Below are 20,882 nucleotides of genomic sequence, written 5' to 3'. Positions count from 1 at the left end.
ATAGACAATATGGAACAACTCTATGAAATTTAAATACCGGTTTTTTCATGGCAATATTAAAAAGTTAAAGGTTATAAGGAAATGGCAACATTTATTATGAGTCAAGCGGTCACGTGACCCACGAAGCTTGGCTTTGGTTGGTTCGTTTTGAGAATTTTTTCTTGGAGTCTTGCGCTTGCCTCGAGTGTGAGCTCGCGTGGAATTGTATTTTGTGCTGATATTGTTTGTGGTGACATAAAAAGTATACCACGATGTCGTCAAAAACAAAAAAGACTGTATCTTCATCTACAAACATAAGTGTTGTGTCATCTGTGCAAAGCCCACCTCAATCAAGCACTCCGGTTGGAAGCCGCCCTTCTAGCTCCGCCGGCCGGCCCAGCAGTCCACTGAGTCCTACAAGACATAGCCGCCTTCAAGAGAAAGATGCTCTGCAAAACCTCAATGACCGCCTGGCGGCTTACATCGACAAAGTCCGGCAGCTGGAGAGTGAGAACTCGGGGTTGCGTCGTGAGATCCAGACGACACAAGAGGTGGTCACACGCGAGGTTTCCAATATAAAGGGAATGTATGAGCATGAACTACAGGATGCCAGAAAGCTGTTAGACGATACATCTCGCGAAAAAGCTAAATTGGAAATTGACTTGAAGAGGTTATACGAGGAAAACGACGACTTGAAAAAACGGTGAGTATTATTAATATTATTATTGTCGTGTTAGGTTACTGAGATAAGCATGTGCATTGAAATATTGTGAATCATTATCGGATTACCGATCGGGATGGTATGTCGCCAGGGGCAGCAAAGTAAGCGCTCCTTCCGGCTAACCTTAGCATAAGTTTACGTCATCGGCGGCAATTCTGGCGGGCGCGGTGACGGCGGGCGACCTCGCGTTTACGACGTCGTGACATCATAGCTGAATTTAACTCGGCCAATCAATGTCTTTGCCTGTATGTGAGATAGAAATGTTACAGACAGTTCCATTGGCACTCGGTACAATTTTGACATAATATAATTTGTTTGTAAACAAATGCATACCTGTTCAAGCAGTATGATGCCAACATGAATTGTAGTTAATGAAATGAATCATACCAGATAATGATCATTCACATTATCTATAAATACTTGAATGTTCTACAGTATCTACAGTGTCATTAATATCCAAAAACAAGTCTATTACTCCACTATAAAGACAAACTGAATGAAGAAAATCATGATCTTCTATCTAAAATGACATTATATTGTATTAAACAACATTTCTCTATTTATAATATCAATTCCATAATTTGTACATATTAGCATACTTTATTAAAAGTAGGTTGGCATATTTTTAATCTTAGTGTTAGTGATAGATGTCCTATATTTGATAGCTCAATGTTAGGAAGTGACCTACCGACCAGCTTTATTTGTGTCAAGGCTATATTCTTGGCTTTTTATAACTAGTTCTTGGATTGCTACAATTTTATACTACTGAATAATGCACAGTGGGGATTTAAGTGTGAATAAAATGAATTGGAAAGTTTATTGGAATTTATTTATTTGAAAGAATTAAAGAACATTTATTTTAGACATACACAGTACAGAGGATCAAAAATGTTTACTTTATAACTTGTGTCTATTAAAATTTGAGTTGATTTTTAATTATGTTAAAAGTCAGAATCATACTAACATCAACAGTATTTGATAGATATTCCAAATTAAGTATCCTAACACTGACATAATCTTTTATACTGCACAATTGTGACTATAAAGTTTCAGCATAATTAGCCATTCACTCAGTGACCTTACCATTAAGCAAAAAATGCTAATGATTCACAACTTGGGTAGTTCACTAGTGTGAGAGAATTCCTAAGTTAGGTATAATAATTTCTGTTTACAACTTTAATAGCTATTGTTTAGACTTCTTAAGTAAACATAGTAAATATGTTATAACTTATTTTTAACTCTGCTTACCTATCATAAAACCTACTTGACAAAATACAAAATATTGTAGTAGTTTCTTTCTCAAGTTGAAAGATAGTAGATTCTGTATTAGTATCATATCTTGCCGACCTGAAGTCTTACCAACCACACTTTCCATATATTCACAGCAATATAGTATGTCAATAACATTATCAGTAGATTCCTTGACCTTGGGGAAGTTTTCCTTCTTTGGAATGGATGAGTGTCTTTGGAATGGAGGTCGCGCTTTTTGTACCATTTACGGCACAAAGTATCGAATCGCACGCGACGTAATAAGTACTATACTCTCGCCTTACATACAAGACTTACCTTGCACTGTAAACTGTAATTAATGACTTTGAATATATCAAAACCTGTACCTTAATTAGTTGTGCCTTATATCGTTTCAGCGTTTATTAGCCTTCACTTATCTTATCAAATGTTTCAAATGTACAATAAACCACCAAATCCTCGTTATCGTCGATAGTATTCCATTTCTGATGTACCTAATTAATATGTTTTGTTTAGACATTTCACTGTCGGCATTTAGGGCATATTTACCTACTTTCAAATGTCTTTGCCTAGGCAAAGTATAGTAAACATTTAGTAGGTATATACCTACTTCAGTCACTAAAATTTCAAAGTAAAATATACACAAATATTAGATATTTTTCTAAGTAGTCTTATCGCTTTTAGAATACTAAAGTCAAAAACTTAGACCTTAAGGCGACGACATTGAAATTATGGACACCTAGAGCTTAAACTTGATATTGGTCGGATGGCGCGTTTTGCAGGCTGTTGACCCTGACGACGCGACCAACACGCGCCGCCGGCCGCCCACAACATCGCCCAGCTAAGCCATGCCCACATTATAACTTGCTATCTTTCTAAAACCTATCGAAGCCGCAACAAATTACCCATGAAACCGGTTAAAACGCAGCGACGGAATAATCGAACACTATTACCATTCATACTCCCCTGACATTCATTGAATTGTTCAATATTTACGTGGATATTACAGAACAATAGATTGTTTCCAAAGAAAAGAATACCTTGCGATTGATTGCGACATATTGCAGATTATGGAGTCAAGAGCAGTGGGTACACGGCTTAAGACGAGCCCGATGACGTAATTAGTATTTATAACCGTGCATTGCTTACCAATGCAGCCTTCCTCGGAATCGAGGTTGTTATAAAAAGGACGGTGACGTGTTCTTGAAAATACAGCGTGACGTCACCTTCCAAAATAATAATGACGTAACGGTCAAACAATTCGATGTGACTACTAGCTTAGTTCTACGTAAACAATTCGCACATTCGCCACCTCCACACAGGCCTCCCGCATCGCACTCTATTGTATTTTATATCACAATAATATCTCGCAGATGTCACTTAACTTTCTCTACATATTTATAGAAACCCCAAGAAATTTCTGGTAGGTAGATATAGCAAGTGACGCAAAGAACTAGAATTAGTTCGCCGGGATATGTTAATTGTTACTGAGGCACGTGGAGGGCATTGGACCTTGAATGCATAGACACTTTAAACTACTTTAAAAAGACGAAAATATCTATCTATCTACCTTCCTTAGCTGCTCTACCTGTTTAGCTCGTGCTATCTTATAGTTATATTTTCGTAAATATTATTAGCGGCAGTTTATGATCCATGAAAATTATTCAGCGTCCGTGCTCACTGCTCATCCATTGGTTGTTATCCATTAGCTATTTCCGAGGATAAATTACGTCACGATTATACTTAGGTATTTTAGGTAGATAGCCTTGAAATATGCGATCAAATAAGCCGTGAGTAAGGTACCCACGTAGGAGACCGCAAACCGCGTCACCTGTTTATGTCACAGCTAAATAAAAAGATTAACATAATTCCTTATTTTTTTTAAAAAAGAAGCTCGAGTTATCGAATCAATAAACGGTGTCTTCCGATGTTATTTTGGATGCGCGACCCAATTCCGCGTCGCGACTTATCGTTTATCATCCCCCGATATTGCCCTTTCTCTTTAATTAGCTGTAGTCACGCTCGTGGCAGTTGGAGAAATCGGCCAAGGCCCACATGCGGGCCCCGCGAACGGGCGGCCCCCGCGACGTCGATCGGCGGCAACGCGGGAACGTCGAACGGCCGCCGCCGATATAAAATCAGCATGGAGACACGCGGGAACCGGATAGTGCGGTGTTTACATTTACATAAAAACATTCCGTGTGCCGGCCGTTGCGCAACCGCGCGTGAGACGGCGCCTTTTGACGACGTTTACCTCATGCCGTTGTTTTGCCTCGAATTTTCAATAAGTTGACCATTCTTTGAATACGCAGTACGAACTCTTGAACTAGTAGCAAAAGATTAAGATCTTCACAACTTGTAAAGTAACAAGTACCTGCCTATAACAGAAGTAAAAATATAATATACCTACCTACAAGAACCAAGCTTCAGTAACAATACTATCTTCATTCAGAAGCTTTTGTGACTACAACGTTTTATCTAAAATTTATGTCTTTAAATGGAAGTGACATCATCACAAGATATCTCGTTATCACTTGCCCTTCCTAAACTTATATTTTGGACATTAGTTTTTTGTTGGCATTTGTTAAATAATGACATCAACGATCGAACTACATGATCAGTTTATGTAAATGTACCATGTTTTGGAAATATACAAATCGGAAACCAATGTCGCAATCGTAATAACATTTTAATAAGTATATCTATCTGTATAACCACAGAATGTATATGTATAGTACGTACTATAGTCTACGGTATAACTGTAAATGTAAGTTCGTAAACAAAACACGTCTGCAGAAATGCATAATATGTATTTAATGACGCGTTATGTTTACCTGTGTTAAATATACCTATTTGTTTAAGTGCCGTTGTAGTTACTACAGATTTGATCGGCTCATGCGAACAAACTATCGACACACCCCGGACACTTCATACAAAAAACCTCGTTTTACACAGACCCTACACATTGACGTTATCGTACACGCGCAACTAACTGTGTGACGCTCGATGTCCATACGATTGAAGACTAAAGTAAGACCGAGGGGGGTGAGGTAAACTTACATCAGCAGCTGGTGGGGAGCAGAGAATTGCAGTTGTATACGTAGTATTATACCTAATGTATGTTTTTCGCAAAATTTCGTCATCTCTACGTTGTTGGGGTCTGCTTTGCGCGTGCTGTCTTTCCTCTTCGATTATTCTGACGTGTCGTCTGATAAAAAATAAAAATACAAATAGGCTGTTACCTATATGATATAGGTAAATTAAATTGTGTACAAAACAGGCCGGTACAAGTTAGTAAACACCGCGACACTTTATAACGTAAATCAATAAAAAAAATGCGCTCATCTAGTTCGCAGACCATGTGTTCGATTACACATCAAGCAGGTTGTGTGAAAAAACATAATCATTCATTTATTACGATACTAATGAATATGGTTAGATTGCAGTAGATCTATAAATTAAGGCCTACCACACACAGCTCAATTTAATTTGTATTGTGAATTTGTGATTTTCATGTACTGATAACAAGTCACAAATTCACATTCCTTAGATAATTCGAAGAGAACGTTGAATATCCTTGCTATGCACTGAACTGGCTTCCAAGCCCTTGGGACGGGCTACTCGATAATGGACTCATGTCCAGCAAGTCAGACATCCTATACATATTCTCGCTAGAAATGTCGTAGTGCACAGAACGAACGCTGTGTATGTGTACTAGGGGGTTAAAAAGCATTGAGTCAAATCTAAATTGCAATTATTGTGTTTTAGACGAATTGCAACAATGTGGCGTTTTAGACCCGCTTTACTATACCGCACGGAAATATGACGTATACTCCGGTTCGCGCTCATATTTTTCTATCTACTCACGTCGAAGCTCATCTTCCCGCCTCACCCGTCACAATGATTACTAAACGTTATGTTTTTCGTTTCAGCTTGGACAAGAAGACCAAAGACTGCACACAGGCTGAGAACCTAGCGCGTCACTATGAGAACCGCTTCACAGAGGAGAGCAACAAGTACAACACGGCCCTCGCCGACAAGAAGAAAGCGCTGGATGAGGCCAGGGTATGTATTACTTGAAACTCATTTAACCAATCTCGCATGTTAGTTCACTTTTGTTAGGGCTCTGGCATCCTCGGGACTCTGTATGGAATAAGATTTTGTGTCATGTATAATATTATCGAGAAAAGGTCTGTCCTGTGCTTCGCTTTGCTCGTCTTGGCGGGGACACTACCCCCAGATTATGAGTCCCGAGAAGGAGTTCTAAAAGGTCCGTGTTCGTTTAATCAAAATCGGAGCGGGCGGAAACCAAGGATTTCTTGCTTTGTTATTAAAATAGAGCTGCGTTCACGAAATCGTTGTGAGTTTGTATATGCGATAAAGTATAATTGATTTGTATTGATCGTCAAGTCTGCGCCGGACGTTGATATGACGATGCACCGGTCCCTCCCCTATATTTCGCTCAAGTAGACGCACGTCTTTAAACATTAATAAATGTACGTTGTTTCTGAAAGTGTTGATTCCTTATGGACAAATAATAACATTAAAAAAGCGATGTAAAAACGTTTAAAACTATAGAAACAAGCATTGTTTATAGACATTACTAATAAATACGAATATTGTGCTCAGATACTGCCAGAGTTTAAACAAATTTGATAAATTAAACAGTAGTAATTGTAAAAATAATGAAATTGTAATATTGATGAATATCTATTGATCAGTAATTCTTATAAGTACAACGTAGTACAGGAAAATTAATTACTATTTCGATGTAGTACAAACAAAAGAAAATAAATAAATTAGTAATTCATTAAATTGTCACTAGATTTACGAAGAAGGAAAACGTGTCGTGGGAAATCGACATAATTATCTATTTCACACAGTATATATTAATCACATACATAAGCCCTATTAGGATAGGCACAAAATACAAGGCTTTCGTATAGAAAGGACACTCCTGTCCGCACCAATATTTGATTTACCACACCCCCCGATAGAGCCACTTTAGTAAGTATATTGAAACCGCTAAGAAATAGGAGAACGCCCGCGGAGTATCTGTTTCGCTCGCACGCACAGGATTCGGCGCCACATTGTAAAAACGAGATTTTTGTATAAAGTGTCCGGGCTGTGACAAAAGACTGGAAGATGACAAGTTAACGCTGTTACCAGTCGATAATACATTAGGTTGCAGAAACCTTTCCATTAAATTGGTGTAAGCTCTCCATTAGTTAAAGCTGCATTAGAGCTATTAATCCATTATTTTAATAACCCTTGCATAAAACCATTTCAGTCTAAAATAATGGTTCGTTAACTAGTGATTGCTGTCATTGACGGATCTCTTTACTGTCCGTAACGTCCACATACTACTAACCTCCCTTTAAAAATAGACACACATAAAGAGTAGGTACACGTCCTACTGCTGGGTACAACAAAAAGTATTTTAATTAATGGAACAACTTACTTTTTGCCCGGCAGGAACTGGGCAAGGAATTGGAGAAGTTGAAAAAAGTATACGCGGACACGCGCAAGACTTTGGAAGAGGAGATGTTGTGCCGCATCGACATGGAGAATACAGTGCAGAGCTTGCGCGAGGAGTTGTCCTTCAAGGACCAGGTGTTCCAGCAGGAGCTGCAGGAGACGCGCACTCGCCGCCAGGTCGAGATCTCAGAGATTGGTACGTCGTTAACCTCACTACATCATATTGTCTTAGCGTAGCTATGATGGCCGTTTTGACGTTTGTCCCGCACATCAAGTTCCGTATTAATAATAACGTTAAAGAATCAAATACATACATATATAAGATCACGCCTATTTCCAGTTGGGGTAGGCAGAGAGCCAGAGACCACAGAATTCCACTTACTACGATCATGACACACTTTCGCCGGGACCAAATAGCTGTACTATATTGTTAATAGTGACGTGCAATCGGTCTTAATTTTTTTCGAAACTATTCATCAGTAAATTCTAGGCACATAATTCAGTCATATTATTCAAAAATATAATGTAATGGCAGAAACATATATTATATAAAAATAATTATTTGCTAGATATTTTGATCAGAATAATAAAGATTGTATTGTGGCTGAATGTAATAACAAGGGTCATCATTTATACTCAAATACAAAAATGATTACTTTTATACAAAAATGATTACTTTTAACCGCTTTGTTGATGACGTCACAGGACAGTAGTACTTTCGTTTTGACGTTTCGTAAAAAGTATAAAAAAAGTATAAGACATGGTTGTCAAGCAGCCTATTGTAATCATAATCCATTTGCCCCATTCCAGACGGGCGCCTGGCTCAACAGTACGAAGCCAAGTTGCAGCAGAGCCTCCAGGAGCTCCGTGAACAGCAAGAGGCCAACATCAAGGCCAACCGTGACGAGATCGAGGCTCTCTATGAGAACAAGGTAGGTGGAATGGTCTGTATTTGTGTAGTTTTGAACTTTTTTTAAAAACCAAGACTTTCATTTTTTTCTGTAACTAATTTTCACTTTGCTGCAATCTTGACCCTACACTGTTTAAACCAAGGACAACCGAATAGTTTAATTCCGGGTCCTTTTATACCACGTCTGTAGTGGTCTATTTGGTAGATGACGTTGATACATAATAAAATACATCTAATTAAAAAATAACAGAGTAAGTACCGACCTAATATTAATGCGAAAAAATACATTATTTAGTCTGAATAATCTGTCTGCAGTCACTACTATATAAATGGTATATGGTGGTGGACGACACACCTTTATTGAATCACGTCACATAGAAAAACTACTGACTACTACTACTTACTTTCTTAAAAATTATGCAATGATCTTCCGTTTCATTCGCATGACTTTCCCGTGTTAAAAATTGTGTTTTTGTTATGCCTATATTCTTACATTTTATTTCAATGCAATTTATTCAACCAACCCAACTCAAGGTTGATGATGTCGGTCATTGATCTCACAACTTACACGAGACTACTCAAACTTTTGTCATTCTAATGGCTTTTTTGTTTTAATAAAATCACTACTTTTGAATCACTCAAAAATAATAAGGCTGCCAAGGGTGGGGCAATAGCTGGTAAGATAACATAATTAGATCATAAAATAAGTTGCATCTCTCAAAAATACACTACCATTCCTAAACAGATGAAGAACCTGCAAGCAGCCGCGAACCGCAACAACACCGCGGCGACCGTCGCCGTTGAAGAGCTGCGTACCATGCGCACCCGCATCGACACGCTCAACTCTCAGCTCAACGAGTTGGAGAATAAGAACGCAGCATTGAGCAACCGCTGCCGCGAGCTGGAGAGGCAGCTCGAGTCGGAGCGCGCGCGTCACGCTGAAGACCTGGCGTCCCTGGAGCAGGAGCTGGCGCGCCTGCGGGACGAGATGGCCGCGCAGCTGCGCGAGTACGCCACGCTCATGGACATCAAGATCTCGCTCGACCACGAGATCGCCACCTACCGCGCGTTGCTGGAGGGAGAGGAAGACAGGTAAGCTCATCATTTTGTTGCCGTCTTATTTTATCAGTCTCTTTCAATAAAGTAAGGTGTCTAAATTTACCTGTTCTTTCTGCGTGTGACTGACACCTTGCTTTTTACGAAATTACATCATATTTTCAACAACCATTTCTTACACAAATACTATACTCGTATTTTCAACATTCCTCACTATAAAAATATTAATGATATATGTCATTAAACCATTTGAAATTATATAGTGATTAGTTTAAGTGAAGACATTGAGATAGCACCCATTAATTCAACTTTAAATTTGACTCATGGCTTAGCACCTGTAGTTACAGTTAGCTCAAGAAGTTTATGAAATCAACAAGTCATTTTTAAGACAGCATTAGTTATTAGGAGTTGTGGTCAGGTTAAATGCTATTAAGCCGATCACACTTTGGATACAAACTTGTATCGTGTAGTATTTGGAAGGTTCGAAATGTTCCATCGTGTTTGTACACGTACGCACAATACGAATTCTGCCGACCTTACAAGTCGTTCCGCGGCGAGCTTCCAAGTGCAAATCCGTGACTCCCCGTGGCCGGCAGGCTGAACCTGACGACGCAGTCGCCGGCGCGCTCGGAGTCGCGCGCGTCGGCCAGCGCCGCCAGCGCGTCGGGCCGCGGCACGCCGGGCCGCCGCGCCACGCCGCTGCGGGCCGCCAGGAAGCGCACCTTGCTGGACGAGAGCGAGGAGCGCTCGCTCAGCGACCACAGCGTCACCTCCAGCGCCAAGGGGGACCTCGAGGTCGCCGAGGCCTGCCCCGACGGCAGCTTCGTCAAGATCCGCAATAAGGGCAAGAAGGTACCTACGTGATTTGTTTAAAGTACAAACTTTATGTATTACGCTGATACAGAACAGGATTCTTTTCATTCTTTATACGGTTAAGATTTACATAAGTAAGTACAATTTTCTTTCATTCAACCAAACTACTGAAAAAAATAATTTTCATTAAAATTACAATGTATTCACAGTCCACAATTTTTGTTTATTTATCAAGCCATAGCCAAGGTTTGAAAGCAGTTAAAGGTATAATGTTTATAAACGCAACGGATATAAAATTTCGGTACTGATTTCATTTATAGATCCATAATTAATAATTGCGGTTATGGTACCGATTTAAAAAAAAAACTAAAAAAAAGTACCGTCACCTCTGTCAGCTATCCGAAATCGTTTTCGGTACCGAAAAAATGATACGCACGCGACGTTGCCAATACGAAAACCATTTAAAGTATCGTAATTTTAATATATGATAATTTAAAGGCATAAATACAAACACGTCATACCGCAGATATAAATGACGTCATACCACAAACCGCTTTAACCGTTATTCATTCCGTTATTCAAGGAACTTAGCCTAGGCGGCTATCAAATTCTGCGCAAGGCCGGCGATCAAGAGACGATCTTCAAGTTCCACCGCACGGTGAAACTAGGCCCTGGCGAGGTCGCCACCGTGTGGTCGGCCGACGCCGGCGCCGACCACGACCCGCCGCGGGACATCGTCATGAAGGGGCAGAAGTGGTTCGTCGCTGACACCTTCACCACCGCGCTGCTCAATACTGATCAGGAGGTAACAAATTATTAGTATTTTGTCTTGTTTACAGTTTCGTACCTAAAGGAGCTTGGTGGCGCAGCGGTAAACGCGCTCGGTCTGCGATTGTTGAAGTTAAGCAACTTTCGCAAAGGCCGGTCATAGGATGGGTGACCACAAAAAAAAAGTTTTCATCTCGAACTCCTCCGTGCTTCGGAAAGCACGTTAAGCCGTTGGTCCCGGCTGCATTAGCAGTCGTTAATAACCACCAATCCGCACTGGGCCCGCGTGGTGGTTTAAGGCCCGATCTCCCTCCCTATCCATCCATAGGGAAGGCCCGTGCCCCGGCAGTGGGAACGTTAACGGGCTGGTGATGATGATGAATGAACCTAAAGGGTAAAAACGGGACCCTATTACTAAAACTTCGCTGTCTGTCTTCGCAGGCTGTATCTCAAGAACCGCAATAGCTAGACGGTTTAAACTTTCACAAATCATGTATTTATGTTGCCGCTATAACAACAAATACTAAAAATAAAAGATATAATGTAAAAGGGGTCCCATACAAAAATGGCAATTTTTTGCCTATTTTGCTCGACATTAAAAAGGTTACAATATGAAATTTGTCTACCTACTGTTGTTTAACAGAGACAACAGAACGTAACCGTTCGTGCGCGAGTCCGATTCGCACTTGGCCGGTTTGGTTTTTATATACAATGTGTGTCGAAGTTTGTCCGCAATAAACGTTTTTGTTATTATTATTATTGCTCTAATAATCTGTGTAAATTATTGTGGATGGGTGCACAACATAACATGAGCTCACGACTATATCTGAAAGAAAGAAAGAAAGAAAGAAACATTTATTACTTCCGGACACCACAGACACAGACAGACAGGTACATGACATTTAACGCAGGACAGAAACCACACGGAAATCAATAAGTACATAATTGTGGTAGTCAGAAGTACATCCATCGGAAGAGGAACTAAGTACCTACAACTCGCCGAGCTTTCTGTTAGTTGTTCTTATTGTTAGCACACACTAAAGTAGCAAATTGTTTGCAGGAGGTGGCAGTGTCGGAGCGCACACGGAGACAGGTGAGCACGAGCGCGCTCAGACATCGCGAGCTTGCGCACAAGTTCCCGCGCCGCGAGCAGGTAAACATTGTTCAAACTATATATTCCCCATTTCCCATAGATAACTATAGGTAGACCCCGGAACGACTAAGCTACGATCTCTAAATGGAAACATGAAAGCGAGGCTTTTAATCAGCAAGCTCTATCTCAGCACATATCGACCTTAAGTGAACTTACTCTTGCAATAGATAATTAGGTAGTTTCCTAGGTCAAAAATTAATTATGAAATACAAATTACTAAATAAAGACAGATCTAAACAAAAAACGTTTTCTTTTTTCGATTTAACTTATTTATGAATTTTAATAATGAAAAATGTAAATACGTGCGACATTTTGTCACGTTTTTCTATGACGTGCTTTTCAATTTTTCATACATATTGCATAGTAATTTCGTCTTTTGAAGTTTCGGAAAAGTAACTAATTTGACAAGTTGAAAGCTACAAAAAATATTTTTTTTGGGAGACGAATTAATTATACAATAAAAAATAATAATATAAAATAAAAATAAAATAAAAATACCCATGATAGTCACACAGCCCATTCTATAAGCGATATAACTCACACAGCCCATGCTATGCGCGATATAACTTTGGTGGTTATTCTCCACAGCTGGGAGAGATCCGCGAGGGCGACGAGAACTGCCGCATCATGTAACGCCGCGGCCACGGCGCCGGCGCGCCTCCCGCCGGACCACTCTTCGCCTCACTTCCTCAGACCCTACACACATCGAACGACGGTGGCTACTCCCAACGTGCTCTAGCCAACATTACTAGTACAAACCTCCACCACTTCGGTGTGTATAGAGCCTCGTTCCAACACGCTGGAATCGCATTTGCATCGATCCATCAACGCAATACTGCACTTTAGCGTAATATAAGTTATGAGCCGGACGCTAGCCTAGTCCGCACTAACACGTTAAGTAAATGTTCTACACTAATATGTTTGTAAATTGTGTTGATGGCGATGTGTCGTTTATCTGTGCCACGGATCTGTAGAGACCGACATGAATTTATCGAATTGTAGTAGATATTGATAATGTATAAGACTGTTGATGTTGAATTCAGTACAAAATCTTGAAGCCTTAATGTGGGAAACCGATAAACGATGCCCCTGTATATTCAAGTGCGATGCCAGCTTAGCATTTATTTGGTGCGGTTTATTTCAGAATTTATAAGTCGATATATTTGTTTAGTTAAGTGGATTGATTTTTAAAATTAGTGACTTATGCTTGGGGGTCATGAAGCTTTATATTGAATCATGTGTGTATTTTTTTATTTAAGTAGTATATTGACTACTTAATCGTCTCAATTACAAAACGAGACTATAGCCTCTGGTCATTTGTATATGTCAAGCTTCATGGCCGCTAGAGACGCCTTATTAAATGGTTAGCGTTACGGATTGATACAACACATTGGCGTTACAGGTATTTTGAAGAAACCTTAACTTATGTGTTTTATTGAAATCGTATTGCTACATGTTTTAGCACTGCCGCACTCGGCTTAATCCCAGCCCAATAGTGAACAAAGTACAAACATTATCGTTCACATTAAAGGTAAGTATAGATTTATTGAAGTTTTATTTCTATAGGCTCCCACCCCTAATATGCACTAGATGATAAGTATTTTTTTATCAATAATGAATCCATTATAATAACATCAAGTAGATGAAATCTACTGAACATTGTTAATGACCCAATAGAGCATCATTGTTTAGATTAAGTCCAGTTGACGGTATTTTGGTTGTCAGCCTAGATTTACGATTATATTTCGAAAACAGGTGCAAGTCTCAAATGAAAGAATCAGCATTTATATAAATTGCAATGGAATTAATTCCCCATAAGTATAGTTTATTTTGTACTTGATGATAAGCAATTAACTTGACATGTATTGATATAAATGTAATTCTTTTAGCTTTTTTTGTTAATCAGTAAGAGGACAGAATCTGATTTAATTTTCGTTTTTATCACACTGTGAAAGCTAGTAATCATGAGACCTTTTGTATTTCAAACGCAGTAAAGTTATTATCTTCCATGAGTAAAATACATTATTACGTAAAATAAAAATATATTTAGGTTTAAATCGTGTTTTATTCCAATCGCACTTTGCTCCTCATCGAAACAGGATCCTGCTAAAGAATGATACACAGAATAATGCCCCTTAATGCACTGCACAAAAAACGTCGATTGTCGCCAAATATTAGAATTTGTCGGTCTGCTGTTACAAGGTTAAGCATTTTTTGCTGGCAGTCTAGTGGCAGTGCCAGGATAAGCATTTTCAAAATGTCTGTCGAAGTTTGTCGCCAAATATCAGAACTCCTCAACACGCCCTTAAAAGTTATAAGTTTTTGTGACAGCAGCGTCTACAAAATCCTCATTCCAGCATCACTTTCTTTGTATTTCGATAACTGGAGCAGGTAGCGAAGATCTGATTTTACTCAAAAAATGTCGTCAATTTTTACATGTGTTGTTGGCAGTGCCAGAGTACGCCTTTCCTCTGCGTTACTTTTTTTCTACAGCACAACGTAAATCTGATTTCACCTAAAAAAAATCTAGAATTCGTCGCCAAATATCAGAATATGGCGATCCAAAGATGAAAACATATTCGACTTTTATTAAATGTTAACATAGGTACTATTAGAACGTAGTAGTTACGGTCACGAGTACTAATATGTATACCTACATTTTGATACCTACTATTTATTCGTAGCTACCATGTCACATTAACTTTTTTGACAAATTAAACCGTAGTGCGACAGGGTTCTAAAGTGGGTACATGATATTACTCATGACTGTACATCTCACAATAGTACGCAGCTTAGTCATCGTCATTATATGTAATTTTAGAGGTGGATTACCAAGAAGTAGCCTAAGAATATTATTCCTGTGGCAATAAGTTCGGATAGGATCCGAGACCTAGAACCTACGCGCAGGGATACGGGTGAAGACCTCAACGGTTGCAGAGGCGGAAATAGGAGCCATAGGTAGGGCAATAAAAGACGGAAGAGGCGAGTCACAGGGACTATAACCTGGAACCTGACGTGACAGAGGGCAGCATAACTGTCAGTACTATTCAGAGGCGGAGGACAGGAGTCCGGTACGGCTTTGAAATAGATTACTCTGGACGCAATAGACACAGTACTGCGGGGCGGAAGCCAAATGGAAAACCACTGCCCTATTTTTCAATAAAAAGTAGCAAGAAGAATGCTACACCCATATACCATAGCTATACCAATAAAAGCGTAGCTCTTAAATTCGTGATGGAAAACTAAAACCGGTAAAGCCATAAAATCGATTTCATTACCATTCGATATGTTCTTTATTTATTTGCTCGTGCGTGTATTCAAGCGTCAAATTTGTGACGTCATACTATTTGACAGTCGTGTTTTTGAAACTGATGGATGGCGTCGATAATTATATTGAAAGTGAGACAATATCGTCATCTTGTATAACGCTATCTCTTCCTACAATTTGACAGACAGATTTATTTTCCAAAAAAATATATGAATGCGGCTGAAAAAAATGCCGCATCTTTTGTGGTTATGTTTATTTTCGTATTGTTTTAAATTAATGATTTGCATAGCAATATATAATGTCGGCAAAAGTAGAAACGATAATGAAGTTCCAACACTAACTTAGATTTCCCTGCTGAGAACGCATCAGAAAATGTTTTACTGTATTTTTGGTATTTTGAACTGACTGTCATTTAGTTTTTTTTGGAATAGTACCTTTCCTCTGCCTGGTAAGAGACTATTATTCATCTTCTTGCTTGATTTGCTATCTAGTTATACTAAAATTGTATACCTACTGATGAATGTTTTCATAAATAATAAAATGCCCCACTCATAACCTCTAATACATAGTATATTATAGCACCAAGTTGAAAGTATAGTTAAGTATATATTATTTTAAAAGGTATCATGAAATCTTATACCCTTAAAAGTAGCCTACCATGTAATATAACACCCTTAACTTATTTACTTTTTTAATTATTGAGCATAATAAAAGATAAACTTTAATTTTAACCAACCACCATACAACTATAATATTAAAAGGATTAATCATTGAACCAGTGTACTCGGTGCTATCATACAGTAGCAATTTCTTCTATATAACTTTTGAACAAAGGAAAAGTTAAAATCACTCGGGAGCAATAGACATTTCCAGTAATATTAAATTCAAAATATAGAACAAGAAAAATAAATTAGTATCAATTCATCAGCAAATATTTTAGTTTTAAATAATTTCATTAATTATAATATTTAACAAATAAGGTAATGTAGGTAAAACAAATATTATTTATAAAATAATAGGTATACAATGGCCCAGATTCCTGTAGACACTTCCTTATCTTATTTTAAGGTATACCTGTCACATTCTTATTCGCCGAAAAGGAAAGGGATGGATGATTAACAACTGTTAATTTTAGGCAGGCAAATTAAATAGGCATCTCACTCATATGCTGGTTTGACACGTGCTGCCAACTTAATTCTGTCAGGTTATTGGCCAATATACAATTTAGGGGTTTAATTTTCTGCCTGAAGTTGATGTGTGTTCCATAAATTTTATGCCTGTTGATTACCCGTCCCTTTCTTTTTCAGCGGATAAGAAAATAACAGGTATAACTTAAAATAAAACTAGATGGTGTGTACAGGAAACAGCACCATTATATCGAAAAATAATAATTTAAAAAAAAAAACAAAAATAATTAAACATTGAGCAGGGTCTCGAAGGCCAAAGGGACAAAGTGGTACAGTACAATACAAATTTTGTTTAAATATGCATGGCACATCAGTACATACACACACTGAAATTTAAATTCAGTCACACACAAGTATAGGCTTGGGACACATTCCATGAATGACAAATGGTAACCATTCATTGAACACTGAATGAATAATGTTACTAACAAACATTCAACATTCTCCAGTGTAGACATGACAATAGCATAAACAGAATATTCCTAGAAATAACTTTCTACACTTCATAGTGTATGCAAAATCGACCTTAATAAACATTTGTAGCCTACCATTCCAAAACAGATAATATTTTAATCTACACAATGGTCTATGTAACCATTATCATTTCACTTACCTTTTATAAATAATATACATACTATAAAAAAGGTGTTTTATATAATAAATTATGCCTCCAAGAAGTTCTCTATTATCTAGTTAATATTCATCAGAAACTTTGATTTACCTTGATCTGACTGAATAGAAAGTGATTTAGGTCAGGCAAGGGTAGGTATTTATTTTTAACTTCTGAATCTTCAATAGATGTTTGTCAGTTTTTAATTATAAATCATAAGGTATCACGGTCAATCATTCTATAAGGGATAAAAAAGTCAAAGATAATATTATGTAACAAAGTAGAAAAAGGAATTGCAATGAAAGGGTAGTGGAAGATTACGTAAATGGTGTATGATGCGAGTGGTGGTGTGTGCGGGCGGGTCCAGCACTCGGCTCTCCGCACCTTGACCCAGGTGGGCGGCGTATAGGTCACGGGGGCGGCGGGCGGGGGGTGGGGGTGTTTGTGTGGCGTAGTAGCGTAGTGACGTCACGCGCGGTATCGACCCCCGCCGCCGCCGCCGCGCCCGTCACAACACCCCGCGCCGCCACAGCCGCGCATCTACGCAGCGCGCCACCGCGGCCGGAAGTTTGCCGCCGCTAATGGAAAACATGGCTCGCCTCGATGAGATCCAGCCAACCCGCACCCACCGCTAGAATGGGATTACTCGTGACACCTCGACACGGGTGCCGTAATCTCCATGCCATCTGCGATCCCCGCCGACCACGTAGATCCTATTTGAGCTGCGATTTAAACTAGATATAGGATGTCATTGTATTTGCATCGGTTCCACGTGCCTTGTTTCCGCATTGACCTAGAGAGGCCCGAAATCGACACCCTGTAATAAGTGCGCAATTACGGATACTGCGTAGCAGGTAGCGGGGTGGAACTTCCCTCTCTTTTTTTTCGTGGAAGTCCTTGACCCGATTCCGAGGGCCCTGTAGACTCTGTCGAGCTGGGATATATTCGGAGGCAATAAATTTTCATTTACTCGCTCTCTCCGTTCATTTTACGCATTCCCACCATTTTATTTCAATTTCTGCCGCACTTAATTAACAATTACAAATGTCACGACCGTGTTATAAAACTTATGAATGACTTCATATTTCTCATATTCTAGGTGTAAAGCGCTACGACACTCGGCCACTGTTTCCTAACTGTTACTACTTTATAAACAGTGGGTATTCCAACGCTTTTTTGAATGTTGAACAAAATAATCATGGTAACAATTGTAAAGAATGGCTGAAAACACTGGAGATATTGTACTTCCGCCTACAAAACGTTTTAGAAAGATTCCAATCTACGTTGTCGAAGAGCACAATGACGCATTGCAGTTTATTTACTCCGCTATCGGGGGTAAGAAGTTGCCGCTGGAGGGTACCACTTTGTTGCACCTGGACGCTCACCCGGACATGCTCATAGATCGGAAGCTGAAAGGAACAGAAGCCCGTGCTGGACGGAATCTGCTACCATTGCTGCAAATTGAGAACTGGATAGTGCCAGCGGCGGCTGCTGGGCATATTGCGTACGTTGTGTGGCTGCGCCCACCGTGGGCGAAGCAATTCAGAGATGGCACCCGCGCCTTCCACGTAGGCGACCAGCCCACAACGGGACTCCTGCGCGTCGATAGTACAGAACCGTATTACCTATCCGACGCTCTGTATTCTTCGCACCTTATCAATAAAAGAAAATTAACATTTACTGTAGCTGAGCTTTCCGATATGTCTACCTCGAAACAAACCATACAGGAATTAGCAGAAACTATAAATATATCACAGCCTTATGTCCTTGATATCGACTTAGACTTCTTTAGTACAGGGAATCCGTTTTTGCTGCAATACGAAAATATTGGACTGTATGATCTTTTGGAACCTATATTCGAGCTGAAACTTCCCGAAAGCGACGACGAAAAAGAGATGGAGAAAGCAGTGGAATTGCGCGAGAGACAACTGGAAGAGTTGGAAAAGTTATTCCTATACCTAGAAGAGCACGGTAATCTGGAAAAGTACGAAGGAGAAAAGACCGAACTGTTTGACAAAGTTAGTAAGGCAATTGGTCAAAACTTCTGCGTGAATATTGGTTCCGACTTTCCTATATCATATTTCCTATACATTTTAGGTATCCCGTTTATCTGACGTAGTGATAGCCGAAGCAGAAAAGCTTGGCGAACCTCCTGATTGGTGGCTGGTGTTCGCCGCCGGCTGCACAAGAGATCAGGGGGGTCTGCCCCATCACACCAGCTCAGAGGAGCAGATACGGAATATGATCACCAGTGGCTTAAAACCACTCTTACAACGCTTACCCCCTCCTGTACTGATCACGGTAGCCAGATCTACAGAAGATGGATATTGTCCTCCACATCAAGTAAGTAAATTCACTATTTTTCGTTTGTCGTACCTATTGCCATGTTTAAATTTCACTTGTAAAAGTTGATATATTTGTGAACAAGTACTGACCCATGACGGAAAGGGCAGTATGAATCTTTAACCGACTATCACAAAGTGGGGCTGAGCGGTACTAAAAAAAGTTTACGTAACTTTGTGCGATAAATTGAAGGGTATTCAAGTTCAGTCTTTATAAACCTCTTTATCGCTTGTTTCAGGTAGAGTTGATCCAGTCGCTCGTCTTGCAAACTTTGAGTGAGGTGTACGATACCGACGAACCGGCACTGCACTACCTCAGAGTAAACACCTACTGAAACTGCCAAAGACCTCTCTGAGAATTGTGCCTATTTGTCTATAAATAAACGTGTGTTGTTCTGATAAACAACCAATCTTTTCATTTCATCTACACATACCTACTTTATTTAATATTCCGGAGTGACCAAGATCCACTCAAGTCTAATTAACGGACGAAAAACTGCCATAATGCAGTGCTTGCTATTTTTATACATCCTTGGCCGCTACTGTTAATCGACTTCGGGCCAAGTTCAGTCCATCGTCACGCAGTCGTAATAAAGTTCCGGACCTAACTACCAACAGACTGTTGCATAAATTTCACGCCACTTCGTCTGTGAAAAAATATTTTTTGGGGTGTCAGTGCTGAAGTGGGATTCAAAATTGAATTAGTCGTTAATCCAGCGGCGTCGCGGCGCCGAGCGCAGTCTCCGCGGGTCTAGTGCCAAATGCATACCATATTTCTCTTGTAATGTGCTTAACGAACATTTCGGTAACATTTATAAAGAGAAATCTCGGCTTTGAAAAATTTCAAACGCTCAAAACAACATAGTGTAATTTGGGGAACATATTATAACTTAGCATTATACCCGCGGTGGCAGCGGCCTTCTCATAGGGCCTACCTACCGGGGCCTTACTTTGTATAAGTCCCTACTTACTGTATTTAAATTAACTTTAGGAAAGGAATACGTCTGTAATAGAAACGTCACATGCCTACCTACTTAATTTCCTTAACATGAGGCAAGAGCCATTAAAAAATTGCTAATTATTCCGTTAATTGTAATAAGTTAATAACTTTACTCGCTTCTTACCTACCTACTTCATTATCCATAATTACTTATACACTAATTTATAAGAAGATTTTTTAAGCTGGTATACTGTTTCTTGAATAAGTAGTTTAATCGTCTTTCCGCTTAAAATAAGCTCATTACCTTAAAAAACAAGGATTTACGTTGAAAATACCGGTGGAAAAAGCGATAATAAATTCAATTTCGTATTATTGAATTTGAAGCTACGGCTACAGTTAGGTGAGATCT

General features: G+C 39.3%; 2 protein-coding genes across 3 annotated transcripts; both read left to right on the top strand.

Annotated features, from left to right (window-relative positions):
- The first annotated feature begins 107 nt into the window (after positions 1-107).
- On the top strand, positions 108-14,183 carry LOC126372871 (lamin-C-like). 2 transcript variants are annotated; one of them, XM_050018806.1, is made up of 9 exons: positions 108-682; positions 5,881-6,013; positions 7,424-7,622; positions 8,237-8,358; positions 9,082-9,428; positions 9,989-10,244; positions 10,789-11,010; positions 12,034-12,126; positions 12,715-14,183. In XM_050018806.1, the coding sequence occupies exons 1-9, from the start codon at positions 252-254 to the stop codon at positions 12,757-12,759; spliced, it is 1,848 nt and encodes a 615-aa protein (XP_049874763.1). In that variant the 5' UTR covers positions 108-251; the 3' UTR covers positions 12,760-14,183. The 2 variants fall into 2 exon arrangements, with proteins under 2 accessions (XP_049874763.1, XP_049874754.1); XM_050018797.1 differs by having other exon boundaries at positions 8,237-8,370.
- Positions 14,184-15,592: 1,409 nt separating this feature from the next.
- On the top strand, positions 15,593-19,939 carry LOC126372939 (UPF0489 protein C5orf22 homolog). The gene is made up of 4 exons (XM_050018851.1): positions 15,593-15,842; positions 18,291-19,209; positions 19,289-19,534; positions 19,773-19,939. Exons 2-4 carry the CDS (start codon positions 18,409-18,411, stop codon positions 19,866-19,868), a joined length of 1,143 nt encoding a protein of 380 aa, XP_049874808.1. The 5' UTR covers positions 15,593-15,842; positions 18,291-18,408; the 3' UTR covers positions 19,869-19,939.
- The last annotated feature ends 943 nt before the right edge of the window (positions 19,940-20,882 follow it).

The sequence above is a fragment of the Pectinophora gossypiella genome, chromosome 2 (assembly GCF_024362695.1).
Source record: "Pectinophora gossypiella chromosome 2, ilPecGoss1.1, whole genome shotgun sequence".
Taxonomy (NCBI): Eukaryota; Metazoa; Arthropoda; class Insecta; order Lepidoptera; family Gelechiidae; genus Pectinophora; species Pectinophora gossypiella.
This window is presented reverse-complemented; position numbering and strand designations above follow the sequence as displayed.